The 18856-nt window shown below is 40.2% G+C and overlaps 1 protein-coding gene across 2 annotated transcripts in view; it reads right to left on the bottom strand.

Annotated features, from left to right (window-relative positions):
• The window catches only part of lrch2 (leucine-rich repeats and calponin homology (CH) domain containing 2), a 44288-nt gene extending 26860 nt beyond the window's left edge, over positions 1–17428 (bottom strand). Inside the window, exons 1-10 of one of the 2 annotated variants that reach the window (XM_016677002.1) lie at positions 16909–17428; positions 6714–6858; positions 6375–6501; positions 6169–6274; positions 3893–4029; positions 3570–3700; positions 3384–3471; positions 1381–1477; positions 1157–1254; positions 977–1044 (exon numbers count right to left, since the gene is read on the bottom strand). In XM_016677002.1, the coding sequence (XP_016532488.1) occupies positions 977–1044; positions 1157–1254; positions 1381–1477; positions 3384–3471; positions 3570–3700; positions 3893–4029; positions 6169–6274; positions 6375–6501; positions 6714–6858; positions 16909–17173 (1262 nt within the window). In that variant the 5' untranslated portion in view covers positions 17174–17428. The remainder of the gene's footprint in view (positions 1–976; positions 1045–1156; positions 1255–1380; positions 1478–3383; positions 3472–3569; positions 3701–3892; positions 4030–6168; positions 6275–6374; positions 6502–6713; positions 6859–16908) is intronic. The other variant, XM_007563247.2, reaches the window with a different exon arrangement.
• Positions 17429–18856: the final 1428 nt, after the last annotated feature.

The following is an 18856-nucleotide window of genomic DNA, read 5'->3' as shown; positions in this document are numbered from 1 at the left end:
AGCCCTCTGTTCATATTGTTTACATGGACAAAGCTATCTGACTTTTATCAAAACAGGAAAGAACAGAATCAAACTCCAGATTCAGAGTTCTTTATATAAGTCACTAATGTTTACAGCATGTCAAAACAACAGCTGCACAACATCTGTACATGCTGGGGTTTTTTTTTTTCTTTGTAATGGTGCTACAATTCGTAGTGCTTTGCTAAATCAGTGAACTTTTTCACTGTCGTTATGTAATGATCACAAACTTTCAAGAATTTTATTGGGATTCTGAGAAGCAGACCACGAGGAAGTTGTTTAGTGGTTTTAAATATTATGAGAAGAGTACTAAAAATGAGAAAAGTTTATTTTATCTACATTTCCTAGGCTAAATAAAGGATAAAATCCAACGCTGCTGCAGTTCATCGCAGTATGAATGCAGCTGGTTTGTGAAGGATTTAGAGGTTTGTTGGGAAATATTAGGAACATGGATACGAACAACAAGGCTGGAGAGAGCAGAAGCTGAAACCCTGGTAAATACTCCTGCAGCTGTAGGTGTAGTGTTAAAGTTTAGATTAAAGTCTAAGCAGCCAAACTTTACACACAGATGCTGAATTTCAAGTATGACCAAGTATGCACTAATTTGCATGGAAAGGTATGGGAAAATGTGGAAAGGTTTGGTAGCCATACCCCAAAAGGCTCGCATATGTAACTGTATTGAGTTCTGACTCAGGACGACTAAAACAATTCAGGCCACAGCTATTTTTTCTTTGTACATGTATTTTTTTCTTCTTGCCATCACTTTATGTGAAGTTTCAATGAGTAATAAAGATTTAAAAAAAAGAACAGATGTTGTGCCGTCCTGTAAGCCTGCATCCACAGGCAGTGAGTCACTGACGTTTTAGGCATTTGTTGTTTCCAGCGAGCCCCAGCAGTTTTCACGTAAAAGCGGTGCGTGCTCATTTGCTGAATAAGAGAGTTGAGGGATCAAACTCACCCAGACTCCTCCTTCCAGCTGTCTTTATCTTTACATTGTTGGGACATGTTTAAAACTTTCTCCAGCTCCTGAAACACACCCAAAGCAACACTGCATGAGGATCCGGACAGCAAAACTTCTCGATTTCTTTCTTTCTTTTTTTTTTAAGATCTCGAAGAAAACACAAACAGACAGCGGTACCTTTATACAAGACACATGGCTGCTTTGCTGCCCATCATTCTCTAACAGAGCAGGATCCTCGTCGGGGTTGGGCTCTATAAAGTCATACAGATCCTGATCTGATAGAGGGAGGAAGCATCCGCGTTCGTCACACAACTGTCACATTTTAGGCACTTCATTCTACAACCCCCATGTGTCTCTGCTATTGCTGTCAAAGGGAATGTGTGATACTTATTTTGGGTAACCTTTGCAGGAGTCCATTTTGGAGAGCAGGGACAGAGCGTCGGCGCGGGCCGTCTCTGAGACCTGTGAGTGGAGGCTGACGGTGTCGTCGTCTGAGGGCTGCGGACGACATTCAGAAACAAAAACAGCCTCATTAGAAATGACTTTTTTGTTGCTGGCGATGCAATACAGAACATGCGTTAGCGTGGAAATGATACAACGTAAAGATTCCTTTTACTTTCTGTATATAACGTATTTGTCTTAACCTCCATCAATCATTAACAGACGTCTATGCTACGCTGCCTTTGACATGTTGCAGTTCCTGCGCTCCGAGGCACAAACTGAGACATTACCAACAGGTGGGTTACATGTGGTTTGATTCCCTCCACAATCTCTCCTGTCTGCTCTGATTCATTTTATTATTCCAGTAAATATTTTCCGCTGCCATCTGCCGTTTCTCCACGCAGCGTTGTAGTCGTACACAGTTGAAACCTGGCGTTTGCTGACACGACATACAAAGACACATATGCATTTTTTTCCACACTAACGGATGTGAAATCAATGAACTTTTCCAGGTTTAGCTGAATTACCAATATTGTTTTTCTATTTGCTAAATCTCAGAATAATGAGAGAATTTGTAAGGCAATTTTTATTACTTTCTTCAAAGTCAAAATGCAAACAAACTTCCTTAGTATTTGGTATCTTTGCCCTTAAACTGTATGATTTGGAATATTTTCTCCAAATAGCTTCTCACAATAGTTGGTAGGAATTTTGGCCCATTCCTCCTGACAGAACTGGTGTCGGCCATGTTGGCAGGCCGCCTTGCTCGAGTCGCACATGACTTTTCAACTTTGCACATAATTTTTCATTAGGACTGAGATCAGGGCTTTGTGATGTCTGCTCCATACCACTGACTTTGTAACCTTTGAGCCACTTTGTAACTAGTTTGGCTGTTTGCTTTTGGTCGTTGTCCATTTGGAAAACACATTTGCACCCAAGCCTTTACTTCCTGTCTGTCCAGAAATGACGGTCTTTGTCCCTGTGTGCATTTTCAAACATGAATCTGTTCCTTTTTTATGTTTATTTTGAAGTAATGGCTCCTTCCTGGCAGAAGGACGGGACTCGTTTCACTGAGGATAATTACACATTCTTACCATCTTCAGCCAGAGTCTTCACCAGGTCTTTAGTTTTAGTTTTTGGCTCATTTGGGACCAAAGAATGTTCCTCTGTGGGATTTTTTAGAGTGTATTTAAATTTTTGATCTTGAAGAAAGTAATAAAAAAATTGCCTTCTCATTATTGTAATCCTTGGTAATCCTAAATTATCAAAAACAGGAAACATTTTATCTGATTTCATGTCAGACAGCGTAAAAAAAACGCAGATGTCTTTTCATATAATGTATGTAAACTTCTGATTTTAACAGTGCATGTTGTGCGACTGACATTTGACGTCTCTATTATTTCCTTTTTACCCTGTGGTGGTTCATTTTAATAACCGTCTTTCATTTTTTTGCTTCAATATTTCTGTGCCTGGTGGTTTTGTTTTTGCAAGTTCAGAGCTAGATTGACAACTTAAAGACACCGATGTTTTTCTCTTCATCTCTGTCGAGACCTTGTGTTATATCAGCTACCGCAGCCTAGGGGTTTTTCCGTTAATTATTGTAACCATGAAAATAACAAACCAAGTGAGAACAACAAACCTTTGACATCAGAGTAAAACACTGTAGTCCTAAAGTGCCTTGCAAAATGTGTATTGCACTTTTCCCACATTTTGTCATGTTCCAGCCACTAAGTTCTACGTATTTTATTGATTTTATGTGATAGCTTAATGAAGTTGTGCATTATTAAGTTAAAGGACAATGCGAAAAGCTTTTCAAGATTTCCTACAAGGAGGAAAATTGGAAAATTGGTATGTGAATTTATTTTTCGTTCTTAAAAAATAGAAAGAAACTTAAAGCTGTTTGAGACTCCTGTTTTTATCTTATAATAACCATGACCATCGCCCATCAATGTGTTTGAACTCTGACCTCTGTAGTAGAGAGCCTCTTGTCACCATTGTCACTACCAATTCCAGAGTCAGGCCCATGATTCTTACTGGGATAAAAATCTTCCATGCTGGAAATACACAAAACAGATTGAAAATGTTAAAACGAATAAACTACTAATTAGGTCTGGATACATATAATACAACATAATGGTGAATCTGTTGTTGCCTGTCAGTGAGGGGCTGTGGAAGACATCGTTTGCTGAGCGTCGGGAGGTCCAGGGTGTCTGGCTTCTTGTCCGTCCTACAAGCCTGGATGTTCAAGTACTTGAAGATGTGCACTTTGCCCTTAAGGCAAATCTGAAACGCAGAAAATCCAAAACTCACTGTGAGCCTGCTGCTCCTAATGCAGAGGGAATGATCTCCTCTCAACCACTAGATGGTGCTCTCGCATCAGGTTCATTTCATTCTTGTTAGATGTTTACAGGTAAACATAAGCGCGTCTTACTTCGTACATGAGCACAAACACGACGCTGGAGTGAAATGACACACCTGTGCAGGAGGAGACTGCATAGGATTGTTGTCCAGGATGATGTACTCCAGCTGCCTGAGTTTCCTGAAAGCTGGAGGAATCTCTGTGATCTTATTGCAGGAGAAGTCAAGTCGGATGAGAGGAAGATCTGCCAGCTCTGAAGAGGAAAAAATGAAACCCTGACACAAACAGCAGAATGTACAGAGGTGACAGGAACGTAGCGAACCCGCTTTTCAACATTTCACCAAGTTCAAAAATCCTCTCACTGACTCTCACTAAACAAAATCCTGTTGTTTATAAGTCACTGAAACACCAAAACACATTAAAGCTGGAAGGTTGTCATAGCAACCTTCCAGACCTCTCAGATCTTCTGGTTCTGGTTCTGCTCTGCATCACCAGAACCAAAACCAAAACATGGAGAAGCAGCATTCAGCTTCTGTGCTCCACAAACCTGGAACAAGCTTCCAGAAAACTGAAAAACAGCCGAAAAACTGAACCTAGACTAAAAACCCGCCTCTTTAGAGTTGAATGTTGTGGTTAGTTTTAACAGTCTTCATGTTTAACAAAAATCCCAAACGTGGAGGAGTGTAAGTACAACCCTTAATTATCCAAATAAATTCTGACTAAATATGAAGCCTGGTGGATTTAACCCTCTTTAGAGGACATTTTCTAACTTTCTCCAACCTAATAAACCTCATTTCTCTTTTCTAAGGCATTTAGGAGCCTGCGTTGCTTTTACCATGATGCATCATGGGAAATTACTGAAGCCACACAGACGTTTTAAAAGCATTTCACAACCTAATAGAGCCTAGGCTGTAAAATCGTTTGTTCTCAAAAATCTTTATGTCTCACCAAATGCAGATATTTCAACACTGACGACGTCTCAGGTTGCATCACCAAAGTAAACCAGTGGAAACGGTTGATATGCAGGTCTTAAAAGGCAACAGATGCATTTATTGCGATCGATCTTAATGGGTTTTTATATAATAGTCTGCTTATGGCTGTGTCAGCAGTGGCTGAGAACACTTCCTTCAATCTAAATTTATTTTGATTAATAAAAAAAGAGAATAAAATCAACACAGATAAAAAAAAAAAAAAAAAAGGAAATGCAAGAAAAACAAACACAATGGACCTGGTAGAAGGAGGCTTGCCTGCTGAATGTAGCTGGTGTTTAAAAAAAGTCGATAGGGCCCCCTGCTGAGCAAATCGATTACCAGGGAGGGTGGCTGCAGTCCTGTTGGCCTTAAACTTCTGGATAATATGTGGAACTGCAGTCACATCAAACCGCATGGATTTGGTCCTGTAGCCTCTACCTTTAAAATGCTTGATTACAAATTTATGTCTAATCTGCTGAGACTTTCGACATGTTGCAGGAAGCTGGAATCAACTTTCCGTATCATCACTGCACCTACAGCTGATGGCCAGATCTTGTTAAATATACATATTCTCAATAATATTAACATTTCAACTCCCTGTAGAAACAACAGTCTCTCGTAGATCCTTGTTAGACCTGATTCAACAGTAAGAAGTAGAAAAAGAAAACAAAACTTGACTTCCTGTAATGTAGGGCCTGGTGTAGAAAATCAGGGAATGTTTAAAGTATTAGACTTTCTGTGACTCTGCCCTAATTGACATACATGAAAAGGGAATGAATTTGTGTTTTGTTACGAATGAATACGGGATCCAGTTAAACTATTTCAACACTCCAGTAACAGTTTAGTTCATTCTGGTCTTGGTTCTAGGGAAACTGCGAGGAGGATTTTTTTTTAAAGGAGTCCTGGGGAGTGAGGTGCCAAACCCATTTGATGTCGTTTGATCCGATGACATTCTTTTCACAGTGCTTTCCATTTCATGACAGTTTTAATTTCTTTCTGACAGCTTCTCATGAGCGAACCTGCCTATAAAAATAACCAAGCTGGCTTCCAACTAAACTCTGTCAGAAAGTAGATTTACTATCCACTCAATCAGATTCTCGCTCATTCATCCGTAAAATGTAAAATTATTTTAACAAGTTGCATTCCTCTTGAGTTATGACTTATGTCACACAAATCAAATTTTTAATTGGTCACACAACTATTAATCAAGTTTAGAAATTGAAAGAGGGATTGCAAAAGAGAACAGACAGCAGACATGACAGGAAACACAAAACAAATGCTCCCAGCCAAGTGTTTTTTGGCTCTAAGAACGTCAGCCACGCTTGCCAAAATCCACAACGCGGTGCTCCCACTACGCAGCCGTAACTCTGTAAGAGCTGCACGGTGAGACACCAACAGAGCATCGCAAAGTGATCACTGACCCTCGGGCAGCATGTGAAGACAGTTCTTCCTGATGTTGAGTTCACGTAAGGCTTGGAGCCTCCCCACCTGCGCTGGCAGGACCTGGATCTCGTTGCAGCTCACGTCCTGGAAGCGGAGGAAAAATGTGGGAAAGCAGAAATACTCTTAACTGTCAACGTGCATCACGTCATCGGGTCAAATGCACTGATGCCTACGCAATGCTCACCAGCTCCATCAACTCTTTGGCCTTGCCAATCTCTTCAGGGATGGAGACCAGCTTGTTGTTGCTCACAAGCAGGACTTTGAGGGGGAGATTGAACAGGTATTTTGGTAGAACCGACAGGAGATTTCGGCTGTGGAGGAAGATAAAACATTGACCTACATATCAGAACTGAGCATAGAGGTACTGGGAATTGAGTTTCAGCATAAAAAGAGGAATTGTCTCCTGTTCGTGCGGGCTTGTTTGTGCGCAAAAAAGCAGAACAAGCACCTCTACGTACACATAAAGCTGCAAAGCATTAGCTCTTACTTCGACTGAATGCAATAATAGAAACTCATGGCTCACCTGATGTCAAGATAAGTCAGCATCTGCAGATTGATAATGGCTTCAGGGATGGATTTGATGCAGTTGTGGTAGAGGTTGAGTGATTCAAGTGGGGCAAAGAGACAGACCTCTGGGGGGATCTCTGCCAGATGATTCTTGGATAGATCTGCAGACAGAAACAGAGAAAGTGTTTACTTCCAACATGCAGAGGTAGGATACCCATAAAAGCCCTTTTATGGTTCAGGCAGCATCCCTAGTGTTTGATTTAAACCCAAGAGGCCACGAGGTAGAAAGACAGATCAATACATCTCTGTGACAGAGCAGTGGCTAACATGTCTGCTTCATCGAACAATGGTCTAAAATTACAGAGGAGTCTGAAGCTTTGACTGTCTGAGTGCTGCTACGGCTGTAACATGTCAGCGCTTCTATCATTGACCTGGGAGGCTCACAGCCTTAGACTGGAGCTGAAGTCTTTTTCTTTGTTGGAAAGCAGCAGGTCTATTGTGTACTGTTGAGTTGATCATTTGTGGTAAAGCTAAAGAAATTGGAGGCCTTTCTTCTTAATCATAACGTTCAATTTGCTTAAAGCGCCTGTCTGACAGTAAACAGAGCCCAACCCATAATGTTTATGTGCAGTGCAACCCATAGATTGCACATCCATCAGTCCATCAATTGGCTACATCAGCTCAGTCTTGCAGAGTAACTGGGGGTTGGTGCCTGCCTGTAGCGGTTACTGGGAAAGAGGCAAGGCATTCTAAGCAGATCACCAGTCCAATTTGGAAAGACCAGTTAGTTTGGACTGTGAGAACTGAGAGAACCCAAGCAAGCACAGGAAGAACGTGCAAACTTTACGCAGCAGACCAGTGTGCCAGAAAGCTAGATCAGTGTCAGAAAATGAAATCACTTAAATGAGCTCTTCAGTTTCTGGCAAGAAATATTCTCTAATATTCAGCTACAACTCTTCAAGAACCTTGTCGGCAGCTAAAAAAGTATGTAATGTCAAATGGTAATAGCAAAGGGAAATTAAGCCGAGCATTTTCTCGTATGTATGTAAATATTTTACTCTGTGTATCATTTTAAACTGTTTTATGGAGAATATGTCTGCTGTGGATAAAATTAAAATCAATTTGTTGAAGTTGTTTGTTGTACAACAAAAATAGTAGACAAAACTAGTATATTTATGCTAGCAAAGGATGTATGTAAACACCATACACAATGCTAACGACTGCAAAAAAAAGTAGAACTGAAAAAAAATAATGCATATATCAATGAACCACATTCTACAAAAACAATACTTTAAAAACTGTATTCCTGCACATCTGTTTTACATTTGAGGCCTGAGGCTGAGCTGCTGCTGTTACCTGTAATGCTGCAATGGAGATAGTGGGTCTACAATCCAATCCCAGTAGGATTAAGTCAAATGGCCTGGTCAGATCTGACAGGGCTGTTTGATGTGTTGCCTTTAAGTACAGGTAATAGAGAGGTGATTGCTGATATTAATTTATTTTTGCTCACTCTCACAAGCATTAAAGGAAGAACCTCCTGCAGTCTGCAGTAGGTTTTGCTCCTTTAAGAAGATAAAAATCATCAATTTGAGTCAGCAGATCTGCAGAAGGAAACAAGCTCCCTCCATGATGGCTAAGTTAGAGAATATGTGTTGTGGGAAGCTGTGCATGAGAGAGAAGATTGCTGTTAGTCAGCTGATTTTGCAACTCCAGATTGCTTTGCATTAGATTAAATAAGCCAGTAATCTTCATATGCTGACTGAACCTTATCATAATAACATAAAGTAAATGTTTAAGCCACTGCAGTTTCATTTTGGTAACACAGGCAGAGAAAAACAAATGAAACTGAATTTTAACAAGCTAATAATGCCGATTAAAGAGACATTTACAAATCACTGTGTCCTTTTTTTAAATTAGCATTTCAAGGCTCAAGATACTGTGGAATTCACATCAGCTCCACTTGTGACACAAACAATTTGAGTTAAGATAACTCAAATTGTCCTCCACTTTATATCCAGTGATATTCAATAATTATATAGTAGTCATAATAGTAGTAGGATTGTGTGTGTGCGGGCTGCCATACACTGCAAGCAATCATCTTAAAACAATAGTTAGCTAATAAGCTAGCAAGCTAGCATATATATTTATATATTACTACAATTCTCTGACCTCGTCTTTGAAGGAATTTAAACCTTGATACCAGTATTCAAGCCATTCCCAGTGCTTAATCAATTTTATTAAACTCAGTTCAGTCCTTGTGTAAAAGTGAAGAACAGATAGTTGGTTTGAAGAATAAGCTAATTTATGTTTCCTTCCAGTCATTGTCTATATGCCCTCTTATCTTTGCAGGGTCATAGGTGTGAGGGACACAGTCATCGGGTGAGATATAGAATAAATCATGTAAATACCACCATATTAAATAGAAAATTATTCTGCTGCCTGTGTTGTTTCTCAAGGTTCCCAAATCACCTAAGATATTTCCATAAACAGTCTTGTACATACACAAATAACTTGTTTCCATTTACAGCAGCATCCATCCAAACAGGATTCCTTCCATTCACCTTCCAATAAACATTGATTTAATGGGTAGAAGTGTGGGTTTGGGTGCGTGTGCGTGTGCGCAAGTGCACAAGTGCACAAGCGCGTGAACAATCTTATTTTCTGAATTATCTCCGGCTGACAAGATAATTAGAAACCCTCTGCAAAGAGCTGCGTGGCCTCAGATAAACAGAGAGCTTTCAATTATTCTGTCCCACCACACAGAAGACCCCCATCCTTTCTACTGAACGAGTAAAGACTGCAGCGCTCCCATCGTCTTAAAACCAGTCATTACATGTGGTTACCACTTTATTAGACAATCAGGCTGTGTGCGCTAAAAGCAACCGCTCTAGTTTGGTTTGGATTCGCTTCACTTTTTAACAAGATTTGATCAATTTAGAAACCCTCACCACTAATTAACAGCGAATATATTCACAGACCTCTCAGACCTGAACTCTTAACAGCAACCGGTGAGCAGAAGGAAGAAGCGAGCGATGGCGCAGTCAGTAGAGCAAAGACAAAGCAAGTGAAGAGCTTAAAGGAAACAGAAATTACCACAGGGAGGAACACCTAATGGGAGGTCATGGGGTACGCTCGCTCTCCATTAAGAGTGGCCGCAGCCTCTCCCTGAGGCTCTCATTGTGATGATGTAACGCAGCTGTACACAGACTATCCACCTGCCCCACAACTGGGGATTCCTGCTTAGCACTGGAATCATGAGGGCTGATGATAGCACGTTACGGGAGGAGGGATTCAGGGGTCTTTTGTACGCGCGTTTCTGTCTCCTCCTTTTCCAGACTGTGCACCATCTGCAGGCCGCAGCGGGTCTTTAATCCACCTGCTGGTTTGCTCAGAGCTCCCACAGGACAAAGCCTTATGAGGCAGAGGAGCACTCCATCACGGATCCACTCCGCTGCACCCTTTACGCTGCATCGGCAATACATTCATTAGGGTTGGGAGTGCAGATAATACCCTTCCTTCCTGTGACACAGCAGAATCTCCACTAAGAGATATCCTATCAAAGTTTAAAGCAAACCAAATGACAACAAGCATTACTTTTTTATGAAGTACCTAAAAAGGGATTAGGAAGAGGTAACAGATTAATATTGAACAGTGAAGGCACAAACTTCCTAACGGAAAGAAACAGAATAATTAACCTGTGGTTAATTGTCAGGACCCTACAGCAGAAGTGACCAGCCTGTCTCTGTGGCATCCAGTTGCTTTTGTTCCTACTGGTAATATGGGTCTTTGTCTATGGGGCCACTGTGTCAGGGGGCTGCTCAAAAAGATGATGAACCTTCAGGATACCGTGTATTGCTTATTAGCATGTTCACTCACTGTGGAGTGGGCGTTTCCACGTATAGTGCACACAGTAAGAACAGTAAGAATTGGAAGAAAATACAGCTGCGTACCTCAGTGGTTAGACGTTTTAAGGACTCTGGATTTCATCTGGTCAGTTCTCTGATGGTTCAACACTTAGTGTGTTTATTAAAACACAGTTTGGCATTCATAAAAACACATTTGCACAAACACAAAAAACAGACTTTTTAATGCATCAAAAGAACCACAGTCAAAGACAGGAATACAAGCAAAACACACATTTGATTGGTTAACACTGGACTGCTTACTTTTTACAGATTCTTTAAAGCAGAAATCAGTCTTGTGGAAGGAATGCAAAAAAGTAGAAAAGGGTTAAATCCCTTTCCTCATTCGAGGGACTATAGTTTAAATCATAAGAATCCAAAATAGGTCTCATTTTGTGGTCCGGTTGACTGACAAGGTGTAAAATAAATATCCATCTGACTGAAAATATTCCATTTGTTGTGTTAGTCACACATTAACTTGGTTCATGTCCAGATCAAATACTTCAAGCACACTTCGTAAAATATTTAGCTGCCTTCAGGCCGTTTCTAGATTTTCATCTTTTCTCTAATCCAGAGTCTGTAAGCGCTCGAGGGCGTGTGAAGGAATAAAATATAGGCTGAACACGAAACTCTGCAGACTAAGAACACCAATTCCCACATGTCTCCGAATCCAGCCCAATTCAAAACATTTAGCAGACTGTCACAGCAGCACTTGTGCAAAATCTTTATTATTCATCAGCTGCAAAGCTTTCCTGAAAGTGTGCGAGGACTGTAAAGGGATTATGTGACCATGCATGAGTAGCTCACTCAAAACTTAAAGGAGCAGAAGCACCTACTTGTAGATCTGCAGAGTTGCAGCTACGGTAGCCATAAGAACTACAAGAATACTGCGTCTTGTCCTTGTACTATCTCTGTTAACAATATTAATACCCACCCATCTATTGTCTTTACCCGTTAATCCTTACATGGTCATGGAGTGGAAAGACCGCAGGCTGGGATTCAAACCAAGGACCTTCTTGCTGCAAGTCCACAGTAATAACAGCTGTTCCACTTTTAATATCGCAAAGAACAGCTTGCAACGCATTAACTATCAGCTGGTTTATTCTAAGAAACTTAATGCACATTTTGCAAGCCAACAAGGTATTCAGCCTTCTGGATGGAGTAGAATAGATGATAGAGGAGGAACCGTGGAATTACTGCAACTGGTTTTATCATTGCAGTTTTTATCAATAATATAATCAATGAATAATTTTTCACATGTAAAATGAGCTAGTTCTTTTAAGAATCTGAACTTGAAATGCTTCATACATAAAGAAGACGTAAAATACCAATGCCAAAGAAACTGCGTCTCGTTCTAAACATTTTTTAATTGAATTGGAAAAATGGTGGATCTATTATTTATTTGTTCTGACAGTAAAATTCTAATGTTTCTGTTTATTTTTGGGCAAAAAAAATCAACAGACCATCTGTCACCAATATGACTGATTAAAAGCCAGGATTTATGGCTGGATACATGAGACTCGCGTCAAACGCAAGTAAAAGCAATGACACTTATTCACTCTTTGTCTAATCTTTCCGTAATGGTTCTCACTCATCAATGTCAGATCATTTTTAAACATTTAGTGGTTTGTTTATCAGTCGACCAGTGCACAGGTTAGCTCTGTAATATATTACCATGACCTCAATACTCCTCCTGTCGTTGAGACGATAGAATCAATCAGAGCAGCTGTAACATGAGAGCCATTAATGAAATGTTACACCAAGGTCTAAAACAAAGGTATATTTTAGATTATTTTCTCCAACAAGCTCTTGAAATATGATTTTTCTGCCTCAAAGCGCTGTAAATAATACAAAATATGAAGTCACTGCTGACTAAAGGACCACTCATCTGAAGACTAATGGAATATGGTTAAATTTTGATGTCAGCATAAAAAAAAAAAACAACTAGCTTGGTAGCTCAGGGTCAGTGGGCGAGAGGCGGCAGACACCCTTTACAGGTCGCCAGTCCACCGCAAATACAAAACGTGATATTATTTTAATTTGTAATAAAAAAATCTCAACTGAACAATTTACTATCTATACCTATAAAAAAAATAATTGCTTATATTTCTAAAATAAGTTCAGTTCTGAAAACAAAAGCAGTACCTGAAGTTATAACTCTCAGAATGAGTCCTGAAGATTAAACCCTCGACTGAATCCTGTTGTGTTTTTAGCAGCCAGGTTTCCCAGAGCCCTGTGTTACGGCTCGGCCTTTTTTATTCTTTTGTTTGCAGATAAGAGGCCCTCACAGTGTTTGCATGGGTTGATTATTAAATTAAGGAATTTGGCCTGGTTCGTGACCTTGTGCAGAGGTCAAACTTCAAGATTCCAAGATCCCAGGAATGTGGTGATGACACATTGTGGGACTTACTCTGTTCACTCCACACTAATTAAAGGTACATAAGCTAAGCACATCTGTTTCAACAAAACCTGTTGTTGCAGCTGTGAAACCCCTGAAGCAAACTCCCTCATTTGATGATTAAAAAAAAAAAAATCACACTCTTCCTAATTCGTTCCCATTCATTTCACTATTGGTTTAATTTTAAAACCTTGGCATATAAAAGGAGGCTGAGAGGTTTTCTAAATGTAGAAGGATTCTGTTTACAAACTAAGGTAACACTTTATTTGCATAATACTGGCATAAACATAACATATCACATGTCATGAACATGAAGGAGTCTTCATTAATGTTTGACTGTTATCATGAAGTGTCACTCTGCCAACCAATAATGACACTTTTAATGCAAAGTTGTACTAAAACTTCCATTAATAGTCATAGACATTCATGAAGACTCCTTCATGTTCATGACAGATGTTATGTCATGTTTATGACAGTATTATGCACACTCCTTCAAATAAAGTGTTACCCAAACAACAATCTCTATCATAAGCCATTTTTAGTTATATACTGTGCATTTAATAATGTACTACTTGGCATTTGTTCTACTCTATAAAGTTGAATGCAAACCATGCACCTCACTCTCCGTCAGTCGGGAAAAAGTACGTTTCGCATTTTGTTGTGTCACAATCACCAACTTTAATGTTTTTATTGGATTTTGATGTGATAGACCAACACAAAATGGTGTATAATTGTGCAGTCAGTCTGTTTCCTTTGTAGTTATCAGATGTGCACAACACAAATTTGATCAAAGTTGGAGGGAAGTTGGATGAAGCCAAGTACAGGCAATACTAACAGAAAACTTGTTAGAGACAAAAGACTTAAAGTCTTACAATCATAAAGAGACGGTTCATATCAAAACATATTTATGTGCTGGAATATGTGGTAAAGGCTTGAAAATTGATGTCTACAGATGCTCTCTATCCAACTGTAGACTAAAACAAACTCCCCAGCACTCTTTGTGCTAGATGGTTGTGTAAACTCACAAAACTCTTTATAACGTTTAGCATCTGGATCAAAGCCAGTAAAAGGCCATCCAACCAAACACAGCTCTGGAGAAAATTAAGAGAGCACTTAAAATGACCAGTTTTGATTTCCCTCTTTATAGGTAAATGTTTGAGTAAAATGAACATTGTTCTTTTATTCTATGAAATACTGACATGTCTCTGAAATTCCAAGCAAAATTAAGTATTTATTTGCAGAAAATGTTAAATAGTCAAAATAACACAAAAAAAAGACGCAGCGCTTTCACACCTCAAATAACGCAGAGAGAACAAGTTCATATTAACTTAGAAACAACAAAACTAATGTTTTAACTCAGTTCAGCAATCAACATTTGGTGGAATAACCAGGAGGTTTTCAATGGGGTTCAGAGGGGTGGGCTCTTCCTTTTTTCCATTCTTCTTAATACCAACATTGTACATGCAGTGACAATTGTGATTCATCATAATGCTGCATCAAAGCAGTGTAAGCTTGTTCTGTTAACCTGAATATCTGGCCTGTTTGTTGTGTTGCTGTCCTGCACCACAGCACAAGCTGAGGGCAGCGTCACAGAGAGCTGCTGCTTTTTCTCATGGGAAAACAAACTGAGTGGCAACAAACTGCTAGTTGCGCACAGCAAACAGGCACTCATGTGTCAGATAGCCTCTCCGCTCCAGCTGATAGGCTGACCTACAGAGGTCGCCTGTTAGTTTCTGGAGCAGCCATGTTTTAAAGTAAAACAAAACACGTCATAATAGAGTTAAGGTTAAACAGACGCATATTACAGCTGTTGAAAGAGGACCTGAAGTTAAAGCAATTCATTTTTAAGAGCAACGTGTTTGTTTGCAGATGGAGAACAATTAAAGCGATCACTTCTCTCAGATTAGATGCAAACGAGTTTCTTTCATCAGTTAGTCTGAAATGCAGGCATGTAACACCTTTTGTTGCTTACAGGGCGGCGTTGATGTCTTTGTGCAAGTGAAAGTGTGACTTCCCTCTGGCACAACCCTTTATTCAGAGCACCGACACGCTGACATGAAATGAAAGTAAAGACACAGCAGTTTTCTCTGTCGCTGGATTAGGCTCTATGGAAAGCAGAGGCCTTACAGGCGTGAAAACGTCTGTTTATATCTCTGATTTTCATACCTGGAATATGCCATGCTCTGGAGATAACAGATGACAATCATAAATTTGGATTTAGATCAAAATGAGCTCATTGTTACAACAGCATGGTGAACAAAACACCCAGCGTTTTAGACAAAATGCAGGCCTTTGAGAGTCACTTTATTCTCTCTTCTTGTGCCAATCTGGAATGAGGAATAGTTAACAAAGCCAATCGGAGCCTCTGAATAAAAAGAGATATTTAACTAAATCTTGAAGCTAATTTTCCTGCTCTCGTCAGAAGCTCATTATTTTTTATACAGCTTCTGGTGCTTCTTTTGACTTCAGATGTGTCATTAAAAAAACAAAAACCTGCTTCAACAAACTCCCTGGGGCAGAGGGGTGTAACGCAGGCCAGGGGCTCGTCAGAGGAATAAGCCGCTGATGATAAAGTGTCGCCATATGGCAGGTGGACACATCAGAGGACGAGACGTTCACTGTGAGAGTCAGCGTCTTCTGGATAACAAGGATAAAGACTGACAATGTTTTGTAATAAACATTTTCATGAAGACTATCTTAAGTTTTGCTTATTTAATGAGATTTTTTTTCCCGTGTTTGAGCAGAGGTGATCAAAATGACGTTAAAGTATTTGTGTTTGGTATAGTAAAAAGAAACCGTGCACTTTATCTTACACTTTCCAGGCTCTAATTTATGTCAATACTTTTAAATTTAATTTCTGTTTGTCTACATTTATAATGCAAATTTTACCACCAACTGAAAAAGTCAATGAATCAATCAATCAGACGAAAAATTATCCATTTTCTATTGGCCCATCTCTACTTACAGATAACATAATTAGGAATAAGTTCAGTTTTTTTGTTTGAAAACCAAACCTATTAGATTGTGTTATGCAAATTGTTGATAAATCTCTGACTAAACACCATGAAATCTAGGTATTTTTACTCAAGGTTATCCTACCTTGAGAATCTCATTCCCGTCAGGCTCTCATGTGCAGCGCTACAGAAGCCCAGTGCAAACCCTGAATGCCAAGTAAAACTTAGTATGTGTGCTATGGCTCTACTAACACAGCAATAAGAGAACGTGACTGACCTACTGACTGACCTGACTGCAGCATAAGGTCACCTTTCAGGCAGAAACCATTAATGAACAAGCCTAGAGAAAATATAAAGTCAGACCAGCTCCCCTCTTTCTGTTTGGCACATTCTAAAAATTTATGGATCTATATCAGCAAAGGCATGCAGGCAGCCAGAGGGGTGAGGCTCTGAGTACCCTTCATCTTTTGTCTGCCCAAAACGAAGAAGCACCCTCAGTGCCACATGCATCGCACAAAGGATACGAAGCGTGCTAGGAATGTGTAACTTGGTTCATTCATAATTTGCTCAGTTCATTTTGCGGTGCAAAATGAACTGAGCCTTCAGTCCAAAGCGCTGCACAAGCGCCTGCTTGTTGGGTGCGCCTGCCGTCTCATTCATGTCTCCAGGGGAGATATAATAATGAAAGCTACTGGCGTCGGGGGGAAGGCACTCAACAGAGTCCGCGGAGGAGCGCAGAGGTGTGATATATGACCCACTGGACGGTAAATACAACGAAGATGTTAAGGTTTAACACAAGTCAGTCCAGCTTCCCCTATTTAGAGGCTGCGCCCCTATCCAAGAATAAAAAATATAAAAAAAAAGGGAGCAGAAACCCACGCACAAAGCGAGCATGCTGCGTTCATGACCCTCCCACCGCTCTGATTTGGATCCGCAGGCTCCAGAACAGCGACTCACCTGCTTGTGTCGTATCGGTGAGATCGTAGTTGATCCCCGGGTACTCCCTCAGCTTCCTGCCGCTCAGGTTCAGGATCCCTGAGCTCACGGCATCTTCCAGAGCCCGGTCCAGGCTGCGGGCAGTGTGGTGCTGCTGCTGCTGCTGCTGGTGGTGCTGCTGTTGGTGGTGGTACTGGTTGACACCCGGGCTCCAGTGGGGTCCGCTGGGGCAGTCATGGTTTTGTAGAGCAGTGACAGCTCCTACACCTCCCTGACCAGACGCCATTTTCGTAAAAACAAAAAAAAAAAAAAGGAGAAATTACTCGTAGAATAATACGAGCGCACAGCGGCAGTTTCTCCGCCCCTGCGCATGCAGGGTGCGTTCTCCGGACCGACGCTAGGGGATGGGCTTCGGAGGTGATGATGATGCTGCTGCTGTTGCTGCTGGTGATGATGAGGATGAAGAGGAGAAGGAGGAGGATGATGCGGAAGAGGAGGGGGGTGTGGTAGCCATTTTAGGCTTTAACCCCCTTTTTGCCGCCTGGTTTTAGAGGAAGCACAGCACTGCAGGAGGTAGGAATCAGTCACATTTTCCACGACAGTGGGTGATCATGTTACGTCCTGTTTCAAAATAACATTTAAAAATAATTTTCTGTCGAAATGCGTCTTATCCCTCTAAACAAAATTACATTAATCTTTACTTTTGCTTTATCCATATTACAACCAAAATCACGAGTTTATTTTCATTTTATCATATATATATATATTTACAATTAAAAATCTGGCTGTGTTTATTTGTATTTAGCTCACAATTATTTATTCTTCCCTGGCTTGCCAATGCAGGAGGACGACCATGTCTTAGTAGGTTTGCAGATCCTCTTTCCTTTTTTGGATGACAAATTAAAAAAGAGTCCTTTGAGACGTTCAAAGCTTTGAATATTGTTTTTTGACCGAACCCTGCATGCTTTAAACTTCTCCAAGTTTGGCCTGTTGTGTCCTCTGGTCTTCATTATTTTATTTATTTGCTAATCTCCTCTCACAAACCTTTGAGAATTTCCTCATTTGATTAAAAAACAGAGAAGACAAGTGATTATTTTCTTTTATCTCCAAATTATCCATCATGTTGGCCTGTTCCAACAAAAATACATTTAAATGTGGTTTTCTAATGTGAGAAGATGAGGTGGTTTGAAGGTTGCAGCTCAAACCAGCATTAAATTACCCGTTAGTGTGAAGCGTTGAAGTTGGCCGCTCACAGAGATCTCTATCTAAAAAACTAATGGAAAGTTGTGAGAAAGGAAAAAATGTGGAAGAAGAAACAAGAAGCCTGAAGGTGTAACCTAAGCCTTGAGAGGTTTATGAAGAAAAGTCAAGTCAAGACATTCAAAGGGAGAGATTCAAAGATGTATAGCTGGACAAACACAAATCAAGCAGAGGGATTATGTATGACTTCTTGAAAGAGAATATATTGGGATCACCCAGAATGATCTGAGTGTTGCTGCAGAAAGTTAAGTTTTTCTCCGGGAACTTTTATCTTTGCTACCTAATCTCACAGGCGGTGGGAAGGTTAACGGCTTTAGATATTTTAATGTGCTTCCAGTTAATGATGTGCTGCCAAAACTTACAAAACTTATTCTGTTTACAAATTTGGAACATTAGAGACAAATAAGAGGGTTGCGCTGCAGTGAATGTTTACAAAAGGCAGGTGAACCCTGTAGGTCACATGGACACAGAAACTATAAAAAGGTTGAGAAAATGAGAGATAATCTATTAAACTGACTGAGGAGAATGAAGATGGAAACTAAAGAGTATACACATTTTTTGAGTCTTTGTTAGACTGCTGCTTTTTATTAAATTTTTTAGGCTTATTTTGCCTCTCCTGGAGTTTATCTGCTAGTGGGTGGTGAGAGATATTCAGCAAAGGGTCACCCGCTTTGCCCCTGTGCTGCCGCCGCGCCCCCTGCTGCTTGTT

This window comes from Poecilia formosa, unplaced genomic scaffold (assembly GCF_000485575.1).
Source record: "Poecilia formosa unplaced genomic scaffold, Poecilia_formosa-5.1.2 Scaffold145, whole genome shotgun sequence".
NCBI classification, from domain to species: Eukaryota; Metazoa; Chordata; class Actinopteri; order Cyprinodontiformes; family Poeciliidae; genus Poecilia; species Poecilia formosa.
The sequence above is the reverse complement of the archived record's forward strand: the minus strand, read 5'-3'. Positions and strand labels throughout refer to the sequence as shown.